General features: G+C 34.3%; 1 protein-coding gene across 8 annotated transcripts in view; it reads left to right on the forward strand.

Moving 5' to 3' along the window:
- Window positions 1-27,860, forward strand: part of LOC118201288 (tetraspanin-33-like) — a 68,326-nt gene that overhangs the window by 23,717 nt on the left and 16,749 nt on the right. For 2 of the 8 annotated variants that reach the window (XM_035373363.2, XM_035373364.2), the window contains exons 2-3: window positions 19,093-19,172; window positions 23,509-23,697. In XM_035373363.2, coding sequence (XP_035229254.1) covers window positions 19,101-19,172; window positions 23,509-23,697 — 261 coding nt within the window. In that variant the 5' untranslated portion in view covers window positions 19,093-19,100. Of the gene's footprint in view, window positions 1-6,366; window positions 6,514-6,940; window positions 7,115-17,514; window positions 17,540-19,092; window positions 19,173-23,508; window positions 23,698-27,860 lie in introns of those variants that run through there. The other 6 variants (XM_035373365.2, XM_035373361.2, XM_035373358.2 and 3 more) reach the window with 6 other exon arrangements.

The raw sequence follows: 27,860 nt of genomic DNA on the forward strand, positions 1-27,860 counted from the left end.
ATTCCTGGGATTACTTTTCACGCGTAAGTATTGATTTTTTATATAATATGATAAATATGTTAAAAAATATCACAATGTCATGTTATTTTTTATCCAGATGTGAAAAAAGGACTTAATAATAATCAAAATATATTTAATACATTTTAAAGTTTTTGTTTATAGCGGGTATCTTCGTTCCTTAGCATACAATCATTTATGCCAGGATTTAAACTGTATAATTTGAAAGTTTTAGATAATTCGTTTTATAATTTTCATGAAAAGTAAGACCTCAATTGTTACTATTTTTATGAAATGCAAGGTGTTAAATAAAGTAATTATGTATGTTTTCTTTATGTATTAACTATTATTCATTTTAAAGTTTTGTGAACTGTTAGTTGTCCAAGATAAACTGTTCTATTGTTAAAAATTGTTTGCATAAACTTACAAATTTCTGGGCAGTATAGCGATAAAAGTAAGTAAAATATTTACACAGTTAACATGTGTAACGACGCATTCAAAAATTTATATAGGTATATTTCTGTAATTCAGCTTATTTCAAGGCAATTTGTTTGAAATTCATAAATATGAAACACACATAAACTGAAATCATTAAATTCACATAAATCAGTTTTATTTTATTAATATTTATTTTCTTGTTATTATAAGGTTGTTGGTTCTAAAAAGGATCTATTTAAAACTTTCATTTAAAAAAATGCAACCTGTGACTATTCTTTTAGATAGTTATCTGCTTTTTTAAATATGTCAATTTATGTTTTAGTATATTACAAATTAAAGCTGAAGTATTAAGCATACTAAAATAAAATAACTTTCTTTCCTATCTCTTAATCTGCTTTCGTTTTTATGGTTTGTATATGAAATGATCCTTTAATAAATGATGATAATATTGTGAATAAATTAGAAGTATCACTTCTTAAAGGAAAAATTGGAAAGTACACCCAACAGGTTTCTAATAAAATCTAAACAAATCCTTGAAATATGCAGAAGCATCGTTTTTAAAAGCTTTAATGTTATACGCATGTATTTAGATTTCGAACTATTTCTTAATAATTTTCTGTACATAGTAACTTATGATATCTTCTTTATTACTCTAAAATAAAAATTTAGCAATAGCGAAGCATTTCATAATAAATTTAACATATTTTTACTGGAAAACACATGCACGAAATAGCTTACAATGTATTGACAGAACAAACACGGACGCCATTTGTTATGTAGGATTTCAGTCCCCGATAGTGGAGGAAACTGTGAACCCTCTCTCCTATTCTAACCTCCTTTGGTGAATTATGCTTCCCGGGCAGTACAATCCCTGAGTAGGAACCCACACTTACAACTAAGGCATCAATGCAATAATAAAAATTATGATACAATAACAAACAACATAAACAATAATTGCAATAAGTAACATAAAACAAATCAAATACTAAATCAATAAATGAGTGTATAAATTTAGAAACAAAAAGGAACATGGTGTTATACTATTTACATTATATACACTACGTACTATGGCCACGGTAAAGAGCTAATCTGCCGTAGTGAACGACTTTAGGCCTAGAGTTTGATGACTAATGAATCCGAAGCACGCTGTCATTCAGCCTGTTTAGGACTGTAAGGATCATCCCAAGGTGACTGTAGTTTAGGACAGAATCATTTCCGTCGAATCAAATTCCACAACCACACCTTGTCTCCTTCGTTGAATCGATGTCCTGTAGCTCTCGTGTCGTATCGGGTCTTCTTCTCCTCTAACGCCAGGTTGACTTCGCTCTCGTGCAAAATTGTGCATCACTTCAAAACGTGCCTGGAGATCTTAGATGCACTTCTTAGGAGATGAAGGCGTATCCGGAGGGCCAACAAACAAGAGATCGGAAGGCAAACGAAGGTCTCGACTGAAGAGCATCTGGAATGGGGAATAGCCGGTAGTTTAGTGGAGAGCACTCCGATAAGCCAGTAAAAATAGAGGTAATTTTCTTGTCCCAGTCCTGTTGGTTTCTGGAAACCACCAACGAGAGGTTATTAAAGATGGTTCGATTAAACTGCGTTCACGCGTTCGCGCGTAAAGCGTTAACCAATCAGAAGCGAGTTCAGAGGCGGCATTTGCCGGATGGCCGGAGACCGCGTGAGTTGACTCAACTTCAACTTCTTGACGCTTGACGCGTCAATTTCAGGCATCTTGTTTCAAACGTCCAGTTTATACCATGGTTTTTAAACGATTGCACTTTCAAAAATTCTTCTTGATGGAAAAAAAAGACAAATGAACTAATCTTAATAAAAATTTGAGATTAAATTTAAAAAAATGCATACGCTAATAGAATAAATTATTTAGAGGACAATTCTCAAGTTTATTAATAGTAATAAACTTTAATAATCAACCATAAATGATATATGGTTGATAATTTTTACAGAATAATCAATTGTTGTAATAGATTGTTGCGAGAAAATAGTGATGGATTTCGAAATCTCACATTCTGAATATTTCTTAAAATATATCTGCATCAGTTTAAAGTTGATCTTGTTGCCTAGTGGATAAAACGTTGGCTTCTTGAGTTAAAGATTTTGGATTCAAGCGTCACTAGAGGGGTGTTGTAATGGAATTGGTATTTTTAAAAATGTATTTACAGAAAATATTATGGCTAGTTTCAGAGTAGCTCAGATGCTTCTTTAATTTCTTGAAGGTGAAGTGTGAAAACGATGCTTACCCGCAAGGTACCTTAGCGCGGAGGTAACATGCTCAAGTAAAAAATTCAGCTTTTACTAGAAGATTGTATTGCAGGTTTGGTCCTTGCTTTTTTCTACCTTTGATGATGATACGAATATGCTTTTTTTATTTAATCTACCGCGACTTTTTTTTTCGGGGGGGTTACACAAGAAACTTGCACTTAATTTTCTCTCTCTTCTACGTCTCTGCTACCTTCCAAAGTCTTAAATTTGTTTTCTATTACGCTGGTAATTTCTCTTTTGGACTAGTCCCTAGTCCCTGCACTACACCTTTCTGTAACTCTCCCTCAGATACATGAATTAAAAACACTGTAATTCGCTTATTAATTGAGTTTAATTGGCTTTTATATTCCTCTGATTTCAGTCTAACGGTATAGTTGTCTAACCTAATTTTTCAAACTTTCCTCGCAGATACCTATTTCTACGTTAAGTTAACCACCTACAGGCCTATCCTCCACTTTTTTTCTTTATAGCCCAAAGAGTGTTAGCCCAGAGGAGTTATTAATTTCGTTTTGGCATTTTGCGTCGGTTCGCTATAAAAGTCTGAATCGTTTTTTAAAATTGTTGCCACCAAATATTAGAGCCTTGCATTATATCTAAAGAAATTAAATAATGAAGAATCAGCATGAACGTATGTATGTTTCTCGCATCGTGAAAAAACAAAGGAACCTGGAGACATCAAATTCTGAATAACGTAGCCCTCCACTCGAATTATGGGCATCTGGAAGCCCAAATTTGGAATTTGGAATTAGTTCTATTTCATGTTTTGTAAAACTTAAACGAATTTTTGATTAAAAACTCAATGATTTCAAAGAGTTTCATTAACATTAACATTACATGCATCTTCAAACACGGATATTTTATGCGGGAGATTTCTTAACATTTCTTACTGGTATTATGTTGATAGCGTAGCAACGAAAAGACTTAACAATGTCTAACGGTATTTTGCGTCGAATATCGGTATCACTTTTCAAACCCTGTTTCCAATACCCCGTGAAAAAAACGCCATTTTGTGCGTAAAATAAAATCTGAAAACTTTCAGATTTTTTTATTGTTTTAATTCTTTTTTATTTTGTTTAATCCATTAATTGAACTTAATTAATATATCATTTCTCAATTAACACGGCCCTATTTAACGTAGCCTCTTCAAACCTCGTCCGTTCTTCTTCTCACATAATTTAGTGTATCTTTTTCTTAGTGTTAACCATCCTATACTCATCTCTAGACTGAGTTTAATTAACATTTTATATCTCGTTTAACTGTCTTCTAACTAAAGCAACTTCTTTAAACAACTTGCTTTTGACTTTTGTTATGAACCTACATCTTTTGGCACCTCTCTTATTTTTCCCTCTCCAAACCTAAATTTAACTAGCTCTTTAATTGGACCTAATTAACAATTTATTTCTCTTATATCTTGTTCCCTTGTTCATGCATCTGTTCCGAACAAGGCTCAATCTTTTCCTCAACTACTAATACTTCTTTTGTCACCACGTTAGTCAACTTCGCTCTCCTCCCCAGTTTTAACAGTAATTAATTGACTTTGATTAATTGGTTTATATTTCATTTTTCTTATATCTCGCCTTCTTATAATGCAGCTCTTCAAATAACTTGCATTAATCTTCCCTTGTAATTCCCCATCACCTGGTATTTCTCACTCTAAATTTAATTTTAATTAATTTTATTTGGTCTTAGCAACTTCTTAGAGTTCTGGGCACTCATCAAAGCCATTATAATATTTTGTCATTCTCTTGAATTCTATCACAATTTTGCCAGTGCTTAGAACGCCTTTTCTCTGTTACAAGTGTTTTCAAGCAAGCAGCTTCGTGCATAATTACTGCCATATTAGTTATAACATCTAAGTAATATGTTATTCTTAACTTTTCATTATTTTGCAAGTGTTTAGAATATTTGTTCTCAGTTATAAGTGTTTCATGTGTCTTGGTGCATACCTGCTATCATAATAGCTCTGAATAATAATTTGCTCTGTGCACAGAATTTTGTATTATAACCTCTCCCAATTCCACTTGAGCATACAGACTAAGCACGCTAGCACGGCAATTTAATTTGAGTTCAGTGTTAACTCAAGAACTTCCGATGCAGCATGACTGACATGGACTCATCGATTCCCCGCAAGTTCCTCAACATTAATTTCCTCTTGAATTCGGAGTCACTTTCATATAAAGGAAAGTTACTAGCTCTCCACGAAGAGTGCCGTGAAATTATCATAAGGGCTAACAGAAATTTGTTTCCGCAAGGTTAGTTTTGTTCCCTATCTTGAAAATTTCGGAGAAGATTCCTAGATGAAGATACTTTTTGAATAAGTCTATAAGTAATCGGGAAGAGGCCTTTTGAATTAGTTTTATAATTTTGTTTTTTATCCCATCCAGTGATGGTGATTTTTTATTTGAAAATGATCATGTTATGTATTTCTATACAAAATTCGTTCTTCCTCTATATTTGGGATGCTATGATCTCTCTTGGCGTATTGTTTTCGAAAGAGAAACGCAACTATAAAAACAGAATCCACTATTTCTGTGAACGAAAAAAAAGGTTGCGTAGGTTTATGTCAGAACATGGAACATGAAAAATCAGTTATGTCCTTGACGGGATTCAAACTCAGGATTGCCCGATTGCTAGCTGAACGGGCTTCCAATTACATAACGAAGGCAGGCGGTAAGGAAGAAAAAAAAGTGCTCACTGTTCCCTCCCATTTAAAATGTGACTGGGGAGGAATGTCGCAGTCACCAGTTGCAAATAGTGACGAGCCATTGCTCATTTTTCTCTTCTGCTGTTTCGAAAGAACCTAATGACTTTACACCTTTTTCTGCTCTAAAGCGCAACACACTTGTATAATATCGAAGTTAACTGATAGAGAACGTTAGGAGTTTTGTAGCAAGAAGTGAGAAAAATCAGTCATGCCCTCTTTGGAATTCGAATAACGGATTTTCGCATTGAGAGTTTGCTGTTTATACCCAGACAGCAAACATGTGGATTGTGATAATTTATTTGAAGCCAGTTAAAAGGCAATTAGAGAAAGGCAATTATAATAAGGTATGCCCTCACCGGGATTCGAACTATGGTTTTGAGGCTGCTTCCTGTATTATAGTAGTTATATATACCAAGGTAACGCTCACGGGGTAACGCGATGATTCCTCATAAAATAAAAGATCTTATGCATTTTCGATAATTAACAACGTAGTCCCGTGTTTCTGATCATTAGGCCAGGAATCCTTCAAGAATTGCGACATTCTGGGCTATAAGTACGTTTTGCGCCCCGTATCAGTTAAACGCATTAATAGTAATTCAAAGTAAAGTATCTGTTTATTCAATATCACTTGGTAGAACAATTTAAATTTTAACCTCCGAAAATCTACATCCAATTACTTAGAGTAATAACCGTAAGAATAGAAATTGGTATAATTTTATTACTATAACCTTTATCTAATTATGTTTTTTTTGAAAGTAACTACACACAGAGCAAGAATAACTAGATCTAGAGAGAAAAAGGTGAGCGAGTACAACCCTCAACTATTCTATTCTCCCAAGTGAAACAGGAGTGTGAGTGGCAATTTCTTTACGTTGAAGTAAATATTGCAATTCTTTAGCGTCGTCATACTTTATGGCCTATTGTGGGTAATAGGAGAGCATCTTGAATGAAAATTTTCCGCTACACTCGTGACAGTGTCAAGAGTCAGTTGAATTACGTCTCATGGGTAGGGAAGTTCTAAGTTTTTCTTTTGACAGATAAAATGGCACCTCTCAAGACTAGCTATGAAGAGAACGTTTTTTCTCATCCTGTAAGTAAGTATAATGAAAGCTCAAAATTTCATTTATCGAGACTGCAGATACTATAATTACCGTTTGATTTATGAGTGTAATTTTTTTTTGCAAATGCCGTACATTCCTTTGAGAGGTAGAAATGTATAAATTATCTCAAGTTTCTACTAATTTGAATACAAATCATGATTACCCTCCTACGAATAAAAAGGAGTTACAATTTCATGCAAATATAATGCCAATACAGAGTGCTTTAAAAAGAAAACATTTTAGTTGCTCACAAAATCATTACTTGCACGCAGTATCCTAGATGGTCTGTTATATGTAATCTGAAGAAGATAAGAAGAAAGATTACATGCTCTAACACTCCGTTATTTCCAACCTGTTATCTGGATGCAGCTTTTCCTCTCCAATGAATCAGGCAAAGGTCAACTGCAGTGGTTTCGGCCTCCCTCGTCTCGCAACCGTTTGGCCCTTTATTATATGGACCCTTCGTTAACCCCATTCTGCCTGTGCTACCAGCTCATTATAAGAATTTCGGGAGCGATTGGCTGCAACCATGCATTCCATAACTCTTGTGTGATTAGAATACTAAGGCAAACGTATACATAGAATTTCATACATAGTAAGCATTTTCTCTTTTAATGTGTGACACATTTTTGCATTCATAATGTAAAAATTTTGCAATGAAGCTCTTTCTTTTTAAAACATCTACAGTATTGCTAAAAGGCTAGCATATATCTTTCGAGACATTAAGTAGTTAAAGTTGCATTTTGATACTTTTGAATCATAAGGCATTTCTCCCGCCTTCTTAGCATGCCTTCGTGGTTTAATGATCAGCACGCTCGGCGCGTATTCGAGAGGTCCGTGGTTCGACTCCCGACGAGGGCATTGCACATTTTTCATCTCTCCTGCTTTCAAAAAATACCTAATGTTTCTACAGTGTCGCCCGAACAAAAAAAAAAAAAAAACGTGGTGGATGATTATTCTTCACCACCAGGGTTTGGCGGTTGGATCTCCTTTAAAAGTGGGAGTATATAAGGTATTTCTCCCGCCTTTTTAGCATGCCTTCGTGGTTTAAGAGTCAGCACGCTCGGCGCGTATTCGAGAGGTCCGTTGAGTCCGGTCGAGGGCATTCCTCGTTTTTCCTCTCTCCTGCTTTAAAAAATACGTAATGTCTCTACAGAATGTCCTGATTTTTATTGTAATTTTGTTCCTCATTTTACATACATTAATATATGCCTGTCTAAATTATAAATTGGAAAAACTATGAAACGAAAACTATTGTTTAAAAATTAAATTAAAAAAAAAAAACATTTGCAGGATATAATTGTTTAACCTAACTGTGAGACAGGGTTGCATGTATAATCTAAACTACGCTTTTTATAAGAAATTAAAAGACTGAATGTGATTGTCTTATTGTAGCAAGGTTTTATGTCTACGAGAAAGGATGCCTTTGAGAGAGTTAATTTTGGGAGGAAACCGTCTCGCTTTCGCACTGCATAGAAATGACAACGTAGTCAACCCAACCAACCTACTGAGATTCAAGCCAGTATCCAAGTCAAACGAAAGAAAGCAAATTCCTTCGTTTCCACAAAAGTGTCATTTTCGATAATGCACGGTTAACTCAAACATGAGTAACCAAGAAATAATCCTACCAAAATGTAACTTTTGAATTCCCCTACAACCTGTGAGAAAACCATTTTAATGTTAAGTACGAAGAAAAAAGCTGTATGCCGTGTCAGGATACTTTAATGTGTAACGTCAAATAACGCACTTTTATGCATACATAGTTTTGTTCGACTTGCCATTCTTTATCCATCTTATTGTTATAGATAAATCAATATCGAGCCCGAATGCATTTTTCTTCGAATATCATTTTATTTGTAGTAAACCGAAAGAATTTCGAAAAAGCAATAAAAAAAATGGCCTCGAAAATCTATTGCAAAACGATCTATGACAGTAAGTATTTTTTACAGATTATTCCTAGATGAAAGACAATATTTATTTAAAAATTAAGCGAAAATTTATTCCGCTAAGCAGATGAATAATTTGTGTTACGAGCTCAGTTATTATTCATTTTTAAGGAAAGAATATTTAACCCGGAAGTAAACTCAGACATTTGAAAATGCAATTGCGTCAACAGAGCTAGAATGCTGTCGAAATAGTTTTAAGAATAGCAGGAACTACAAGGAACGTTAACCCTTACAAATTATAAATTACAGCGATAAGCACGTTGAAGCGACAGGCGTGTCAGAGCCATAAGCACTTTCAAATTTAACTTAGGTATCAACGTATCTTATTTATACAGAATTTTTCAATGTCTAATTTTGCGTTAAATATCCAAAGGTATTTTAGCTTCCGAGGGCATGGGAATCGCTGTTTGAATTCTGGTTATCAGTTATGTATGTGTTAAACAATTTATCGAAAGCAAAGCATTTAGAAGACATACACATCAGCAATAAATTTGTTTGCGAAAAATCCGTTAAATATTACACTTTCTTCAGTTTAAAATTTAAATAGCTATGATCAAAACGATCTTTTTCACCTGTGGTATTTTTTTATAACAGCTTCTTTTGAAAGACGTCAGCTTTCTTTAGCAATTCTCAGCTGTGAGTTGATTGCAAAATATGCTTCCTCTTCTGAGACATAAATATATCATTGAAATGCCTTTTAGTATATGCACTAAGTGCATAAATGTTCTACCCTCATTTCTCAAGAACAACTGTAAGTGTTTGGCAGAAGGTGAGATGAAGATTGCACATCTTATCATCTATTATGACAATCTTGTGAGCTTTTGAATACCTGCTATCTCGTTTCTAAAAACTTTCTCATTATGAGATGCAGATTAGGCTCATAGATACACTTATCAGTTGAAGCTAATGAAAATGCTAATCACTGTCATCTTGCCAAATTCAAACTCTAATCGTTTGTGTGGCCGACTATGAATTTATTTGATTGGCAATATTAGGTAAGCATGACTAATTAGAGAATTCGTCTAACTTTCTCCAGTGTTTAAATGCTCAAACAAGACAACACCGATCATTTTTCATTACTTCTAAAAGAGATATCTATATCATTTGAAAAATTGTTTGTTATTATTTATTTAAAAAATAACTCCGTCAAAATTACATAAAGAGTGCATAACTTTCTTTCTCCAGCTTTTGCTGGCTGCTAAGTTGAAATAATATTATGCAGGACATGAGATTCTTCATTAGCTAAAATTTTTATTTCTATGCCACCAATCAGTGTCTTAGATATATATCTTATTCTTAAAAAATTTCCAATCATAACAGCTAAAATATTTCAGCATGTTTTCAAAACCATAATTAACACTTTTAAACCATGTTGTGTTTTCACCTTTTTTGTCAAACTTCATTCTAGAGAGGGAATTTTTTAACATGCGTAATATAACTTTGTAAAAGCTGTTACGTTTAGGAGAAAATCAATTGTGCCTCACCGGGGTTCGAACCACACATCTTCAAACGCTAACTAATAATTTATACCACAGAAGTCCACTCGGTGGATTGTCATAATTCCTTACAGCATATTTAAACGATTTAGCTATATTTTCTTCAACTATGCTGAAAAATAAACTAATTTTTTAATTTGTGACGACATGCGAAAAACGTGCTTGAATTAGTACTCAGCTCGAGCTCTACTTTAACAGCAAGTGGTTTATTACCGGAAAACGGAAAAATTCTACCTATTATGAAAATAAAAGCTTACATTTATTTCCATGAAAGATTTAATATTTAGTTATGGTTCAATTTTCGTTGAACCGTTTACTTTAAAAAATTTAATCTCTGAGTCTTCATATGGTTTTACTTTTTAACTTGTTCCTTGATTTCAGTATATTAGTTCTATGTAATGTCATTACTGTATAGTATAGGAAGATATCTTCCTATACTATACAGTGACTCCAATTTAAACATAAAATTAAATCAATAATTGACTAAGTATGATAAAATAAAGCGGAAATATATTTCATATATTTTGTACTTTTTTAAGAGTTCCTTAACGAAATATAGCCAGCAAACGATTTTATGTCAGAAATAAATACGTACGAGTTTAAATGTAGTGTTAAAAATAATCTAAAATATACCCTGAAGGGAGAAAGAATTCACAAGCATAATTTACGTTTAAAGTTGTAGAGACATTAGGTATATTTTTGGAAGCTGGAGAATTGAAAAATGAGCAATCGCCTTCGCCGGGAATCGAACCGCGGACCTCTGGAATACCGGCCCAGCGTGCAGAACAACTACACCACAAAGGCACGCTAGGAAAGCGGGAGGAATACCTCATACACTCCCCTTTTTAAAGGGCGAAGGGGGATTTTAGGGGACCCAATCGCCAAATACTGGGTGTGGAAAATCCTCATCCAACACCCTTTTAGTTCGGGTGCCACTGTAGAGACATTATGTTAATTGGAAAAGCCAGAGAGAAGAAAAATTAGCAAATGCCTTCGTCGGGAATCGAACCACGGACCTCTGGAATACCGGCCCGGTGTGCAGAACCAATACACCACGAAGGCTCGCTAGGAAAGCGGGAGAAATACCTTATAAAGTACATTCAATAGCTCTACTTAATTACATTAAATTTAACGGACCTGTAACCGAAAAACACTATTTATATATATACCAGAATAAAGGGTACTTTTCCTCAAAAGACCCTAGTTCATGTGGTGTGGTGTATTTAATTATGGCAAAGCACACTAGGGCTATCTGCCTAAGGAGAGGGATGCCTTCGTGGTAGACTTTCCAATTGAAACTGACTCGTATACACGTTACACATGGGGAAAACTACGAAAACGCTCATGCAGCCAGCCCGTTCGCGGGATTGGAACCTCGGACCGAACTACAAGTGTTCAGCGACTTTACCGCTCGGCCGCTGGTGCCCCCCCAGTTCATGATTTCTGTTAGACACTAAACAATAAAAACATAAAGCATTAAATGTGGCTGAGAAGAAGGTTGTAGAGACAGGTTATTTCGAAGCAGGAGACATGAAAAATGAGCAATGCTCTCGCAGGGAGCCGGAACACGGACCTCTCGAAAACGCGCCGAGTATGCTGACCGTTACACCACGAATGTGTGCTAAGAAGCGGGAGAAATACCTTATATAGTCCCCCTTTTAAAAGGCGACTGGGGATTAGAATACCCAATCCCCAAATCCTGAGGTGAAGAATCATCATCCACCAAATTTTTTTTAGTTCGGGCGCCATTTTAGAGACATTAGGTTAACATGAAAAATGAACAATGCCCTCGGCGGGACTCGAACCTCAGACCTCTCGAATACGCGCCGAGTGTGCTGACCACTACACCACAAAGGCAGGCTAAGAATGCGGGAGAAATACCTTATAAAGTAGCTGAATGAAATTTTGCATATTTAAAATTAGTTTTACTTTTAGTTTTAATTTTAAGAATTATTTTCACGTCAATTTTTTAATGAACATTAAGAACAATTTTCGTATATTTAGAAATAGTGATAATTGATCCATCCCTTCTTTTTCAGGAATTATTGCATCTTATTACTTTAAAAATAAATTTAAGGCAATTAAATATTCCCGGAATGAAACTCTAATATAAACATTATAGGACAGTCTCGGAAGGAGTGAATTCATTTAGTTAAAATACGTTTACAATATTTTGGAAAAAAAAAACAGGTCTTTTTTTCTGAGTGTGCATTATTATCCAACCGACCAGCAAATTTCAAAATCACAAATTGTTTCCCCACTTTTTTTTTTTTTTTTTGTAGTAAATTGAAAACAGTGTTAGTGTTAACAGTGAAGGGTTATAAAAAAATTAAGTTTTTTCCCTAGCTAAAAAAAATAGGGAAGATAAAAATACTTAGTTAAAAGCAGAGAAAGAAAAGAAGTAGTTATATATCAGGCTTCATGCTATTTGTTTAAGTACTGTTGTTGAAAGCATCGCCTACATTGTATAATTCAGGTGAAATTATTCCTTTGTAACTTATTATTATTCCTTTGTAACTTATTAAGGATATTAAAAAAAGAAAGAAAAGAAGGAAAAAAGAAAAGAAATATATAATAGTGGAGAAAAATAATGGAAAAGTTTTAAATGACCTCTTCAAATTATAACTGAAATAAAAGGTCTTAAATAAAAAGCAAACAGTTTAATAAATATTTCTATGATCTTTATGTCATTACAACATATATTAAAAAGTAAGGTGTTCCCGCAGCAGTAACCCCAGCTATCTTCACCCTTAATGTGGCGCAGTCTTGTCCAGCATACCGTCACGCTGCGTGACCTACCTGGCTGTGAGAAGAGTCGTACCTCATGTTAGACTCAGTTTTCAGTTCAATATCATAACTTGGAATTGGGACATCCCTGCACTATATACTTTAGTGATAATCATAAAAAGATATAAAATACATAAAACATAAAAATTACTTTTGATTATACATCTCTTTCGCTTTTATACATGCGTATTTAGACCAAATTTTATTAAAATCTACCTATTAGTGTTTTAGAAATTCGACATAATGGGCAACTTCTCTTAATTCTGTATAGGAGGTTATATAAGATGATACCTTTGCATGCCCATTCTGTGTTGTTCTTCGTGCGTTTAGCAGTTCCACCATAGCAGATTCTTGTCTCTGCGTCCAAAGTTTTTTCAAGGATTCTCTTTTTGGAGATAAGCACGCACCTGATATACTTTCATGCAAAATTGAATTTTTTTAAGTGTTCATAAAAGAATAATATTTTTCTATCAAGCCCATGTCACTACAAATAGTTCTAAATGACACATGCATTAGAAATTGCCCGACTATGGATTATGGAAATGAGAAGCACAAAGCATATAAAGTGTTGAAGGAAATATTCTTCTCAGCTGCACTTGTACGCCTTTGAATGTCTTGGACATGGCTGCTTCGTCATCATACCTGTGCAGGCAAGCCTCCACATTTATTCAACATCAAGTCTGTTCACTGCGACCGCTCAATGACAGAGCGAGATTGACCACTACAACCGGTTTTCTGTCTCTTCTCCTGCTAGACTCCAAAGGTGTAACACGGTCTTCTGTCCGTCCTTACCGCCGATGACGCGCGTCTGCAATTTTGTTCCTTTTCGTACCTTTCTGACGACCATCTTCATATAGTTTCATTTTGTCAAAAAAATAATAGTAAGTGATAGGAAGATTCAACTAAAACTGGTCTAGATGCTGACTTCTGCGGTAAATGAATGATGTTTCACGACTTGAGACGTCCTCGGAAGGAATTCCCGTGCACGTGTTGCATCTGATGCTAGAATTGGCCTTGTGTTTCCACAAAAATATACTGGAATAATAATTCAAATCAAAGTCCTTCGCTATAAAAATTGAATTTTGTTATCATTTAACTTTGTGTAACGAAGATGAACTGAGATTTTTTAGATTGGAACTTTACGCATTTTGTGCACGAAAGGCTAGGACTCAAAATGGTAGGACTGATTCTTACTGCTGCAGTAGTTTGCCATCTATTGTCTTCTGTCTGGATATGCTTTCTTGATTTATACTAATATTAATTTAAATTTTCACGATGTCAAGATATAATAAATTTCTCATAATTCACATTAATTGAAGTGTCATTCTTTGGGGGTAAGTTACTTTAATTCCACATTTTTTTAGACCACACACTTCTATCATCATATTTGGCACTTCATTATTATTACAATACCCTTGACCTCTCATATATTTCAAATATTAGCCTATTGCTGTTAAATTATCTTAGGCGTTAGCCAGAAGAAGGAAGTCGTGTAAGCTTTGCCAAAGCAACAAGCCAAGGATCCTCAAGTGCCCATTCTTAATGGACACTTGAGGTAAATTCTTAACTCAAGTGTCCATTCTTAATTTTAACTCAAAGGCTATTTTGGAAACTGAGATCTCATCTAGGGTTTGGAACTCGACTCAGAGATTAGCAACCGGTTCCTAGCCGATTCGGCTTGCTCTTCTAATGTACTCTAAATTGAGATTATTTTATTGATATAACCCGTCACGCCCAGAAGCAGGCTTTTAACAACTGTTAATAGTAATATTTATCCGCATTCAACCGTCTTCCAACATTCTCTAGCTTGACCGCTATAATATATGTTCATCCACTGTTTTGTGAATAATAGGGATAAGCATTAACCAAATAGGCGCATGTGATCTCTTCCGATAAGACAAAAAACTAGATGTTAAGAGAATTGAGAGAGTCCAAAAAACATTTCTTATTTAAGGAAACTAGAAAAAAAAATGCCACCTTTAGGTTTTATTAATTTTCAGTACATGAAAAAATTTTGGGGGCTGCATATGTCTCTTTGCAATCCCGGTTACGCCACTGCTCCAAAGGGCGGACGATAGCGTTTGTGGCCACCCCCTTTCAGAAATTTTTTTCAGTTTCCTTGTGAAGTTTAAGAGACTTTAGAGGGGAGGATCAGACAATAAAAATTATCCTAAAAACAATGGATTCCTTAAATTTTTGTGGGATGACTTATAAATATCTCATTAGACTCATTGGGCAAATAATTTTCTTTTGCTAGCCAAGAAAGATTTATAATTTTTTCTGCACCATTGTCATGAATGCATGTTTTATTTTTAATATTAAATTTAGATTTTAAAATTGTAAGGATTATGTTAATGTACCTAACAGTTAAGTTTTTAGTTAAAGTTCCTTTCCTGTCTTCCTGAATTTCAACTTACAACTTCCGGCCAGATCGCAGTTTTAGAATCACGTTTGAATGCAAATGAGGAGGAGTATTTAACCGTGAAGTTCTACAGACTTCGTTAGAGAGAACCAGGCATTCTGGCTAGCACGCGTCCGCCTTTTTAGACTACTCTCTCTTAAGCTATTATTACGCTCGGCCGTACTTTAGGTCCTTGATAGCTTCGCCGTTATTCAGCTTTAAGGGCCGACTGGGTTCGAATCTTGCTAGCTTCGGCTATATCTTTTTATTTCAGATTAGTTAAGTTTTAGTTCTTACTTAAGTTCAAGCCCGAGTGGTGGCTTTATTATAAAACTCCAAGACGGAGTTCTGCTAAACTTTATTGGAATAATGAAGGGTAATTTCACACTTCTTACGTGTTGTCTCTATCTCACGAATTCAAGTGATTATTCGCTGACCAGTTCTCAAGATTCTTCAACTTCAACTGTAACTTAAAAGTACACAGGACAGAATCTTGCAAAGTAATTATTCTCTTGCAACATCAAAATGTAAGATCAGAAATACTTAAAACTAAATCGCTAAACTAGAAAATGTGTTATTCTTATATAAGTTTATCAAATACTCAGTGGTTTTTCAATTTATTTTTGCTGTAACTGTTTTACCACCTACCTCGGGGGTAAAGTTGAAATCTGTGAATGTCTTTTTAGTTCCTATGCTTCAGTATATTTTCATTTTTCTTCCTGACAAATATATAGACATTATGGCTGTCAGTTCTGTGATTTGAACCTTTCAGTTTAAGTATCCCAAAGTATATAAAATAGATTAATTCTGAATTTATCTGCCATCGGTGAGACCATTGCTGCCATTTGTAACGGGAGCAATTACCTGCCAGCATTTGGTTCTTTCATGCGTCACTCCGAGAAATTGCCCATTCCTTTCATTTCTTATAACTTGGAACACTATAATGGTATTTGAGCATGTTTGAGCTAAAGAGAGCTTTGTCCCATATGCATAAATCTAGTGCGGGACAAGATAGTGTCATCTATGAAGAGCTGAAGCATCTTTCCTTTAAGTCAGTGTGTTATTGAGACTAGATCAGGTAAGGTTTGTAGTGATTTGTCCTCATTTTTGCGATGAAACTATCATGTCTTATTTTTTGTCCATTTTGAATAGCACACTTAAATTCTTTACTTTCCTCTTCAATTTGAGTCGCATTATGTATACACACTTTTTGTTCTAATAAAACATTTTGAACCTTTCATTGAACTATCAATAAGTATAATATTATTTTCCAAATGAGTATATAATGGCATTAAATTCGATATAGATTCCAAAAGAATTTCCAAAAGTTTCCATGAAGAAATGAGTTCTTTGAATTTTCTTCTTTGATATTTGTTGCTAAATTTAGAATTTGAACCTCTCATAAAACAGTAGTAAGTTTCTCTTCAAAAATTTCTCTACAAAATTTTTCATGTGTGTCAAATCTTCTCTGCACCAGTATGAAGTTTTAGAAAATTTTGATAGTCTACGTTTTGGGACAATATTGCTCTGAGAATATGGGAAATGTGTACAACAAAATGTAAAACTAGAACCTGGGCTAAATAAATAAGTTATCTGCCTTCTTGATAGTTTCTCTGCATTTGCCATTTTTCTGTTATAAAATGCATTTCTCACAAATTTGCCTGGACGCATACTTTTTGACAACTTTTGTTTCCAAGTACATTCAATTTTTTGTAAACATAATTTATAATTTATTATAAATATCTTGGCGAGTCTTCTAAATATACAGGAAAGTATGCATTCTTCTTCTTTGAACATTACCTTTCAATAATTCTTCATTCACAAATTCTCCTTTAAGGTCTGAATTATTAAAAAATACTGATTACTTTTGATAATTAATAACATTTGTTTTTCATTTCATTGTTATGTATGATTCAAGTATCTCATTTTTAATAATTACTGGCGATTATTATTGTAATTGACTTCAGTCTAAGTCACATGTACCTTTTAGTTTCTTGACAACAAAAAGTGAACAAAAAGTATTTTCGTTTCTGAAACTTTTCTATTTAATCTTGTCTGCATTAAAGTAACCGAATGCTTACTCTGTAATATTTAAATAAAACTATATCTTTTAAAACTATTAAACATTTGTAGATTTTTTGTCTTTATATTATAAAACAGAACAGTGTATACTACAAATAATATAAATCATTGAAATTATAGAGATCATTATCTGTTAATTTTTCAGCTACATTCTAAGAGTTCTCTTTCAAGTTTGGGAGATGTGGCATATGGTGAATTTTTAAATCCAAAAAATACACAATCGTCAGTGCATTTCAACTCAGAGTGAATTAGTATGGAACAGGATCTATGAATTGCTAAGTTTTGATGCATACTAAACATGATGCGCGGTAAACCTCAGTTTCATAATTAAGATGCTTTAAATATGGTTTATGTGATTACTTCTTTCCTATTTCATTATTTTTTAAATTATTTCTTCATAGACTAATTGATTTAATAAAATTTTGTAAAAATTGATAATGATTGTAAATGGTCAATAAGCTTCCCTTTTTGGGTGGCGCCTGATTTTGCCGCCCCAGGTTTTGCGCGTCAAATTATCTCTCGAATATTATTGACGTATGCTTTTAGTAGCACTGGAATCGGGAAGGTATGCATTCATGGTGTGCAGGCTTAAGAGGACCTTCTTCAGACAACAATGAGGGAAGACCGAAGTGCAGACTGATTTACACAGACTGCCCATCAGTTCTGATTGTCGGTATTCAGCAAGCAGTGATTCTCTCCTAGCCGCATCCTATTAGAATTAGTACCATTAGCAAACGAATGCATGCCATAGAAATGTAGACCTTTACCATGATTGCCCTGACAGCACACACTGAGGAAGGCACCTTGAACTCGTGCTGAATCGACAACAGGTAGATTTTCGCGGTCAAGTTAGATTACTTGAATATGACAAAATGCCCAAGAGGAGGAAGAATGAGTAAAGGAAAGGATGCTTTCGAGGAGGATTTTTTAAAGGAAAAACTATGCTTTCATGCATTTCGGTCAAAACTGAATGTATCATAATTGCACGAAAATCACGAAAGCTAGCCATGAAGCCAGCCCGTTCACTTGGGATGGAACTTCTGTCAAACTTCCGTATTCCGCGGTCTTAAACTTTTGTCCAGCTCGTGGGATCTAATCGTTAGTGACGAGTCTGGCTATTGTCTTGGTGCAGAGGAAAAAACTTATTCGAAAGCGGAGGCAACGTGATCGGCGCCAAGATAGAATTTTGTTGTTATGCATCCAGACAGATATGTGTCATTCTGTGGGACACGATTTTGTACGGTGCGCGATTCCCGTTGGTCTTCATTATACACTTTGACAGACCAGTGATACTTATTGAGATCCACTGACCAGTGGACCTGCCATTTACAAATGCTCGCTTCTGTACTCTATTCCAACTGGATAACGTTAGCCTTCCTGCTATTGGCACCTTAAGCCATAGACACTCTCTGTGAGCAGCTGTAACGTTAGACCAGTCCTCCAACAGAGAAACCTCTGGAATGCTCTATGCCGTTTATCAAGACTGCATCTCTGCCACAAAATCTGCAAGAACAACAAGACAGACTGCAAGCTACCTGTGATGAGCTAATGCAGGATTATATTTACGGCTCCATGACGCAACATCTGGTAGAATTCATAAGAAGTAATGACTGGTTAATGTCCTGTTGAGAGTTACAATGTTTTTGTAATTTGTGCATTAAATATTTGTCATAATACCCTCGTGTTTTAATCATTCATTGTGGTTGATGGCACTGATTGTTTTTCCAAATAATAATATTTTAGCCTGATACTTCCTTCCAAGTGCAACCATTCTTTTGCTTTAAGGATATGTCTGTAGACGGAGTGAATCACTAAACCCATGAGCTAATAAACTCAGAATACTTATTTTCTCTTATTTCAGGATTCGCCATGCCTGCGGGAGATGACTTTATACCAAAATGCTTGAAACTCAGCGTTTTCTTCATCAATTGCGTTTACTGGGTAAGTTTTATTAGCATGCATTGCACAGATTTATAAGTTTTCGAAACATCAAACATGAAAAACAACCGCACCTACACCAGGATTCTGACTACGGATTTTTCAGCTTCTAGCTGAGCTCGTAAACTACTTACACTACTGTCACAAAGAGTGTATTACTAATTTTCACATTTAATTGCATTATGTTCACTTAATATATAATACTTATTAATCATAAAATGAGTGAAATGAAAAGTGGATAAAATTTTAATACGAAAGAAGATTTGAAAAAAAAAAAAAAATACCTAACTTGATATTTATTAGTCAGTTTTTTAGTAATTGTTTTTTTATTATTCAATCAGTTTTTTAGCATCTTACATCAATTCATCGAAACTAACATATCTCAATAATTTATGGACTGTGTATCAGTAATTTTACATCATACACGAACACATATAGTTTCAAATCGGTGCCTAATTTAAAGAAATTTATTCCGATGCAGCATACAGATATAAAAAAATAGAATGGTGTTTTTAAATACTCTACCATTTCTTACTTGATAAAACCGGAACGTATTTATTTTGCATAATTTTTTAAAGTAAAATAAGTTGATCTATCAATTCCCATATTATCTCTTTAAGCATTTAACAGAAGGATATTACTTAAATGTCGGCTATATGACATTGCAGAACGTTAGTAATACCAAATTTTTATGACCAAAGGGCATAAAAGAAATGGTGAAAAGTGAAATACTGGACAAAAAGAGCAGAACTAGTTTCAAAAACTTTTCTCAAAATGTAGCATCCATTTTTCAAACCATTTACATATATATAACGCAGCAAAAAGCAATTTTCTTTTTCTTATGCCTTTCCTCTAAGAAAATTTCTTGAAAATGTTTAAATTACGGAGCTCAAAATTTAGATCTCTGTTTCATTTTTAGTTATTTTTCTATTTCTCTCATATTATTTTTTTTATTTTGAACACACACGATCTCCCCGTGCACCATAAATGTACAACATAGGGCTTACAAAAGTAAGTTAATTAAATCACAAATATTACACCCGTAAATAAAATGAATAAAAACAGAGAACTGCAGTCTAGAATTCACGAAAAAAGATAAGTTCACTAGCCAAGTCACGCCAAGCTTTTTCAAATCGTTCTGCAAGCATAATATAGGGCCATCGAAGGAAGGACAGGAAAAACTTTAAATGCTCTACATCTTGAGGTAATTTTTTTTAACATTCACGTAACTTATTTGATCTTAGATTAAAACCAAACAGGTAACTTGCAAATTTACAGTGACCAGGTAAAACCTGAGATGCTTTAAAGTTAATAAACAGGAAAAACTCTGAATGCAGTTTACGGTAAATAGAAGGTAATAACCTTTTGGTGCACCCAGCACAACAAGATAAAATATATTCTTCATTACACTGAGATAAAACTTCTTATTACAAAAGAACTTCCAATAACTCTTTGGAATGCTAATATTGATATCTGTACAAAGAATTTGAAGTATCTTTAGCTAAGAAATCAGCTCTTTCATTTCCATAGAATCCATACTGACCACACACATAAGCAAAACGGACATCAGTTCCCTTATTTATAACCAGAGTTTCGATTAATAGTTTGTCGCTTCTATTAATACTGTTCAGAAGATGACGAGAAGAAAGAGAATCAGAATATATAATGTGCCCTAAGGATGCTGTCCTATTATCCTTGTTCACTTGACGACAAGATAAATACAGAGAAGGTCCTCTAGAAAAACTGTGCATTCATTTCGAATACGATGCTTAAAATAGCCTATCTTAGATTGGTCTTCAAAAAAACAATGTTAGACCAATATTATTGTTAATGTTATTGCCATCTGTAAAGCAAATCATATGAAAACACTTTTCATTAGTCCATTTATAAGCGGAGAAATTTATGGGCTCTAAAGCAATTGGATGAGGAATATTGGGGAAGGGGGAATTTCCATTTATGCAGTCTTCCAAAGTATCAATTGTCAATGTCTCGAAAATATTATTCCTGTATTGTGTTTCAAAATCAATAGGCCGAAGACCTGAAAAGCAAACGTAGCCTTATAACTTAGTGTTCTGTAGCCACTAATAATACGAAGAATTCTCCGTTGAGTATTTCTCAGATTTCTTTTGTTGACATTCTTTGCAAGAACGTGTCTTCAAACGCGACAGCAATACAAAATGAAAGGCACAATACATTGCTTATATATCAGTTTCATTTTTATGCTGGAGATGTATAAAACGCGCAATGCCCTTGCTGAGATTCGAACTCGTTAATACTCCTTAATACTCGTCGAGTGTGTTCCAGTTACCCTAACGCATATAGAAAGGAGGGAGAAAATACCTTACAACTTCACAGCTTACTCGAAGAGTAGTTTTGGCAGTTCGATGAAAACTATTAATAATCTTTACACAATCTAGTACAAAGAAATTCAGTATGCTTTTTTCCACGTTAAACTTTGATCAAGTATGACGCCAAGATGCTTAACACTTTCTACAAATTACAAGAATGAATCATCAAGTATCAAAAGAGCAGTATTTTGTTCATCAGAATTTCTGGAAACAATCATACTTTTACTTTTTGGAGGATTGAAAGTGAGTTTCTAAGAGATCCTCCAACTGGAAACAAATAAAAGGGACTGGACTCGAAAGTTAGTCAAAATGTTTCCTTGAAAAATTAAAAGTAAGTCGTCTGCAAATGCAATTTTTAAACCAACCGTCGAGATGACTTAAAGATCATTTATGATTGTGTTTCAAAGAATAGGACCGGGCACAAAGCTTTGAGTGTAGCCTTTTTCCAAAGAGTAAACCGTACTTTCGGAACTCAGCGATCCTTCCGCTTAAGAAGCTTGTAAGCAGATTATAAATATTATGTGGTATTCTAGCATCTTTCAGAATTTTTAAGATATGAAACTAAGCCACTAGACATTATCAAAGCACCTTTGATATCCAGAAAAATAAGAGCTGTTGTAAACTTCATTGGCTTTCTATAATGCAAGATATTACTAAGGCGAATAAGGGTATCTTCAGTAGATTTCTGAGAAGTAAGCCCGAACTGATGATCCCCCCCCGAAAAAAAACATTCCTATCCCAAATACCAATTTATTCTATTAATGAAGAGAGTTTTAAGACAGTTTCTCAAAGTAGATAATAGGCTAATGCATCTAATATTGCCTTCAGATTCTTGCATCTGAAGTTTTAGGGATCAAATTAATAAATGTTTGAAGATTTCTAAATCCTTTACTCTTCATAGGAAAATTATCACCAGATTACTTTACGGAATAATTGAGCAATCACTCTCAGTTCTATAGGTCAATCAAGGAGAAGTATTATAATTACTACTCTTAACAGACGAGGTCGTTCATTAGAGAGCTATAAGAAATATTAGGTCATCCCACAGGTAATGTCGATTTTTGAAGTAGGTTTTGAAGAAAAAGAATCAATGAGATATTAATTTAGTCAACTATATATTCCCCATCTGAGTCAATAACATTCTTTCAGAGACATAATAGGTTTTTTTATTACATTTATAAAGAAATTAAGCGTTTATTGGAAAAATAGTCTTGAAGGGCCATTTCAAGCACTCATGGAATTTTTTTTTCCTGTTTTAAAAATGAATTTTGGAAACTTCGAACCACCAGTCACAATATGGTTGAAAAAAAAATTTTACCACTTAAAGCTCAGTAAATGTTCGCACGTTCTCCTTGATTAACGTCAGTAAGTTGGTATGAAACTAACCTGTCAAGCTTAGAGACGATTCCCAATTTTTACAAATGGCGACGGACAGTTGATGGTGATGAATTAATCACTTCCACCAACCCTTCAACATTTGGATTTCTTTCAATACATGCAGCTTTCAACACAACATCATTAAAAAGACAGGGCAGCCACAGGAGCAGCCATCTTTCAAGGTACGATCGCTTAAGTCAAAATTTATAGAACTGTACTTATGAGTATTCAGAACAACTTTATTATAAATACTGCATTGTTACCTTTTTAATACTCGGAACTATTAAAATAATAAATTCGTAGCCGCGTGCTTACCAACCGCGATTTATCTGAATGAATTTGTCTTTGTTGAGTGGTAACAGTAGGACTTTTATAGGAAATTATTTTATCCTCATTTTGCAAATTAACGAGTTAAATTATTAAATTGTATTTCTCTATATGTGAATAGATTTTAAATTTTTTTAATAATTCTTATGGAAAGTTTTATACGGTAGTATATGCTTTATGGAAATATATGATTCAGTATCAAGTTTCGGTTAAGAAGCCCTTTGTTTTTATTACACAAAGGATATATTTAATATTTTTGATTAAATTAATAATGCTTTTTCTTTCAGTTTCTTGGAGTGGTGACTATAGTAATCGGAGCTCTTGTCCACGTTATTCAAATACAACCGGTGCTACGCTTGGTTGATCCAAATCCTAATCCTTCCATTCTTATGATAATGCTCGGTGGAATTCTATTTGTGATGGCCATCTTTGGATGCATTGGGACACTCAGAGAAAATGTTTGCTTGTTGAGATGGGTAATTTAAATTTTAGAAGCAGCTCATAAATTAGAGCTTAAAGAATTTGTTTTTATCCGAATGTATTTTAGAACAGTTTCAAATTACGCGTAAAATTATTACACGTTGTTTATTCGACAGAACTTAGTATGTGAGAATTTAAGATATAATAGAGTGCCTTTCAAGGATTCGACAGGTTAGTGTTGCAGAAAGACAGAAATAACAGAAATGCAAAAGTAATCTTGTTAACTTGCAAATATAACGCATGAGTTCTTGTTTCTTTTCCGAAATTGTAAATAAATTGACTACCCATTACTTGTGACTATATGTTAAAGCTAAATACCTCACAAGATGTGCAAGATTACTGCTAAAATTTAAAAAATGATTAGGAAATAAGTCGAAATAAAGGACTCCCTTGTGTACCTTTGCAAGCTTGTAAACTGTGTATAGAAGTTCAGGATGTAAAGAGTTAATTACTGAAAACGGGAGTAAGCCCATATTTCAAATTAATAGCCTGTTTTTTATTAGTAATAGAAATTTCAGGAATCCTGAAGATCTACAATTGCCTATTATAAAATTAAACAATGCAAAATATTTATGAAATCGAGGAAACAAGAAACCATTCCGCTGAGTATGGGATTTATGGAGCCATACCTGGCTATTGTGGATATTCGCATATCCGTTCAAACAAAAACAAACTGTGTCTAACCACACAATTAGCCACTTACACGCAGCATAGAATTCCAATAAGGAAAGACCATTAAACATTAAGGACTGGGTAAGGTTATTTCCTTTGGGCAAAGAATGCGAAGGCTAATTTTCTGAGCTCCATCTCAGTTTTGATAGATAATAACCCAAGAATGTAATGTGAAGCCCCTTTCCTTATTACAAGGCTTGAGTATTTTTGGATTGACATGTTATAAGTGGCCCTATGTCGCAAAGACACTACAGTCACAAATTTCTATTCCTTACTCGATGTTCGAGTCTGAACCAAATTATGAAAGAACCAGCTACCTTTCGGTATCTATTATCGAAGGGTAGTTGAATATCTTGAACCATTACTACCATACGGTCATTCATGTCTAGAGGGGTCCTCCTTTATAAGGTCCTATTACCCTTCCAGTATCCTTTGTTTCACCCGAGAGGGCCAAAGAACATTCAATAGAATTCCAGTAGACTTCCAAAGCTCTTTGGATGGAATTCCTTGAATGAGTAAAAGTGCAGATTGGTTCTGCGCATCACTTGATATGAAGTAAAGTTCTTTAATTCTTGGAACCAATGCTATGTTCATGGCATGCTCAGGCATGGTTATTGCAATTGTCCTCGCTCGTTGTCAGTTGAGTTTGCGATCTGTAAGTCGCGAAGATCTTTTCAAAACGTTTTGAAATTAAACAAACTTATTTATAAAATCGCACATAGAGTTATTGGACCATGTCAGTATTTGCTCAAGCAACGAAAAAGGAAGGCATTATTAGCATCCCAGCTTCACAAGCAAAACAACAAAGAAATCTATCTGTTATATGGTTTCAAAATTAGAATGAAGCAAGCTCTCTCGCTCTTTTTTTAAACAGCTTCTGGCATAAGATGAGTTTTATGCTACAAAGTTATTATAAAAATATTAATGTCTTACAAAGTCCAAAGCTGAGTTATGAAACAAGTTTTCTCTTCGGTTATTGCTATTATATGAAAGATAATATGTATAGTAAGTTCCGCAGTATTTAGTTTGCTGTATGGCGTTCGTTTTGCCTTAAGGAGGTTGGTAAATAACTGGTTAATATTGGGTTAATAACTCTGCATTTACATGTATGTGTTTCTTACAGATTCAATGAAAAATAAGTCTGTTAGCTTTACGCTTCCCTGGGAATTTATGCAGAAAGTTTGCTCCGTTTTAATATGTAAGAATGATTCCTGAATAGACGATTTCAATAACAGCCTTCCTAAGTACTTGATGTTTTTTTATTAAATCGCAGTATTTCACAAATCAGTTAACTAGTTAGCTATTGTCAGAAAAGACGAGGTGGAAATCAAGTTCTAAGTTGAAGTCAACCAATGGCCGAGTATGCTGGTAGTCGAGAAATGCTGGTAGTTCCTTTCGTGCTGTTTTTCAGACAGTTGAACGGGCTAGCTATATGAGGTTTTCGCATGTATTAACGCAAATAAGAGCAGATTACAGTTAAAAATTCTTCTACGAAGGCATCCCTCCCCATAAACAGATATTTTCATGGCACTTTGCTATAATCTGAATGCCAATCGAATTCGAAGTTAGAAGCAAAAACGTAAATATTCTTCAAGAAGTTAAATCAGTAAAGTGAACTGATTTAAAGAAAAAAAAACCTCTTGACTAAATACGCCTAAAATACTCGTTTAGTACTTTTGAGCTGAACGTTATAGTATAGGCATAAAGTCCCGGTCATATAGACATGAGTGCCGTTAGCTTCCATTGGTAGTGCAGGAAACAACACATGCCATCATCAGTAAAAGTGTGAAAGCATTTGCAATAATTTCGAACAGTGGCGCAGAAGGCAAAGGCTGTTTTACTACAACTGGCTAGACACGTTCAGCTTAACGCAGAGATCGGGAATGACCAAAACCCGTCGGTCATTTAGCCGTCTCATCATCGAGAATGTCGCCAAAGGCGTATAATAGTGCATGGATGAATTTTCTCTACAAAAACGGGGTTCCAATTTTGACGGAGAACATACCTTTTATTCTACTGGAAGAACAGATCGGTTCCGAGGATGTCCCACTCCTCTTCTCGTCTTACCAAAAGTATTGAGAAGATTTTTGGCTCCTCAGTATAAAGTGCTCTCATACCCCACACTGACAAACATATAAAGCTTCAAGACTTTTGGTTCCCCAGTATTTTAAGTGTCCTCACACTCCATACTTACAAACATCCAAAGCTTCCCCCGGATAAGGCAGCCGTAATCATTAACCAATATACTGATTAGGGCAGCTGTATATACAGGGTGTATCAGTATAGGTGAGGTGACAGGTGAGAGCAGGGTTCGGTCATCCGGACGGCTTTCTCTGACTATTCGGGTATCGTCCGAATTCCGCAACTGTCCGGAAAATGACTATTGCAAACAGGGGCAGATGATGGAAGACAGGCGTATTGCGGATTCCTACAATACCAATGCTTATTATACAATATATGACAATATAAAGATACTTACATCAAAAAGTGATGTTACTATGTTGAATTACCACAATAGTAATACATCGTTTTACATTATACATTAATAGTGCACTATTATAATAGTCGACGCAGCGACGATAAATTAATACATACAATAACAATATTTCCAGAACTCTGCAGACATTGCAGAGCGGTATCAATGCGCATTGTATAACCTATAACTATATATATTATACATTAATATTACATGTATGCTTGCAATACATTAATACATAGATAACATAATACATTATACGTTAATAGTGCACTCGATATATTAAAACATACAATAAAAAAGTACCTAAACTCTACACTCTGTGTCTGGAAAAGGTACTGGATCAGCATTTGTGGTTTATTATTTTAAGTTTTCGAAACTGATCACGAGAAAATTAAATTAAAATTTCTATAATTCAATATGTCAAGCTTAACTCGTAGCATTATTAACACTTAAACGGATAAAAAAAGGGAAACTGACATTTAATTGTAATATTAATATTAGTATATACGGATTGCTTATCTGAGCTTGAATCCATTGCTGATTCTGAATCTAATAATGGCTTAGTTGTGACGATTAAAGATATTTATAAACCTTTCTTCTTTACATATGTTAAGATTCCGTCGGGTTAAAGCCCATACTGGGATACGAGGCATCAAGAGGGCTGACATACTGGTCAATAAAGCCGCTTTGGATAGTTTCGGAATTGTGTTCGATGTCCAGGCTTCTAAAAAATACTGATTGAACAGTATGAAAATCTATTTTCATAATTGTTGGAAACAAAATTGGGTAATTTACTAGGAAAAAAAGATTGTTGAATAAATTTTGAGGTAAAGAAACAAATAGGTGTAAAAACTTCTATAAACTTAAATCATCACGGAGCACGGGCGCTTTCCGATTTATTAAAGGAGAATTTAAATTGATTATTATAAGTCTGAATATTCGTTGATTATTGCAGATTTTAAATGATATTAGAAGGAAATTTGAATGTAAAAGTGTTTTGTTACTATT

The sequence above is a fragment of the Stegodyphus dumicola genome, chromosome X2, assembly GCF_044657685.1.
Source record: "Stegodyphus dumicola isolate Sdum_Otavi_A_Nest chromosome X2, ASM4465768v1".
NCBI lineage: Eukaryota > Metazoa > Arthropoda > Arachnida > Araneae > Eresidae > Stegodyphus > Stegodyphus dumicola.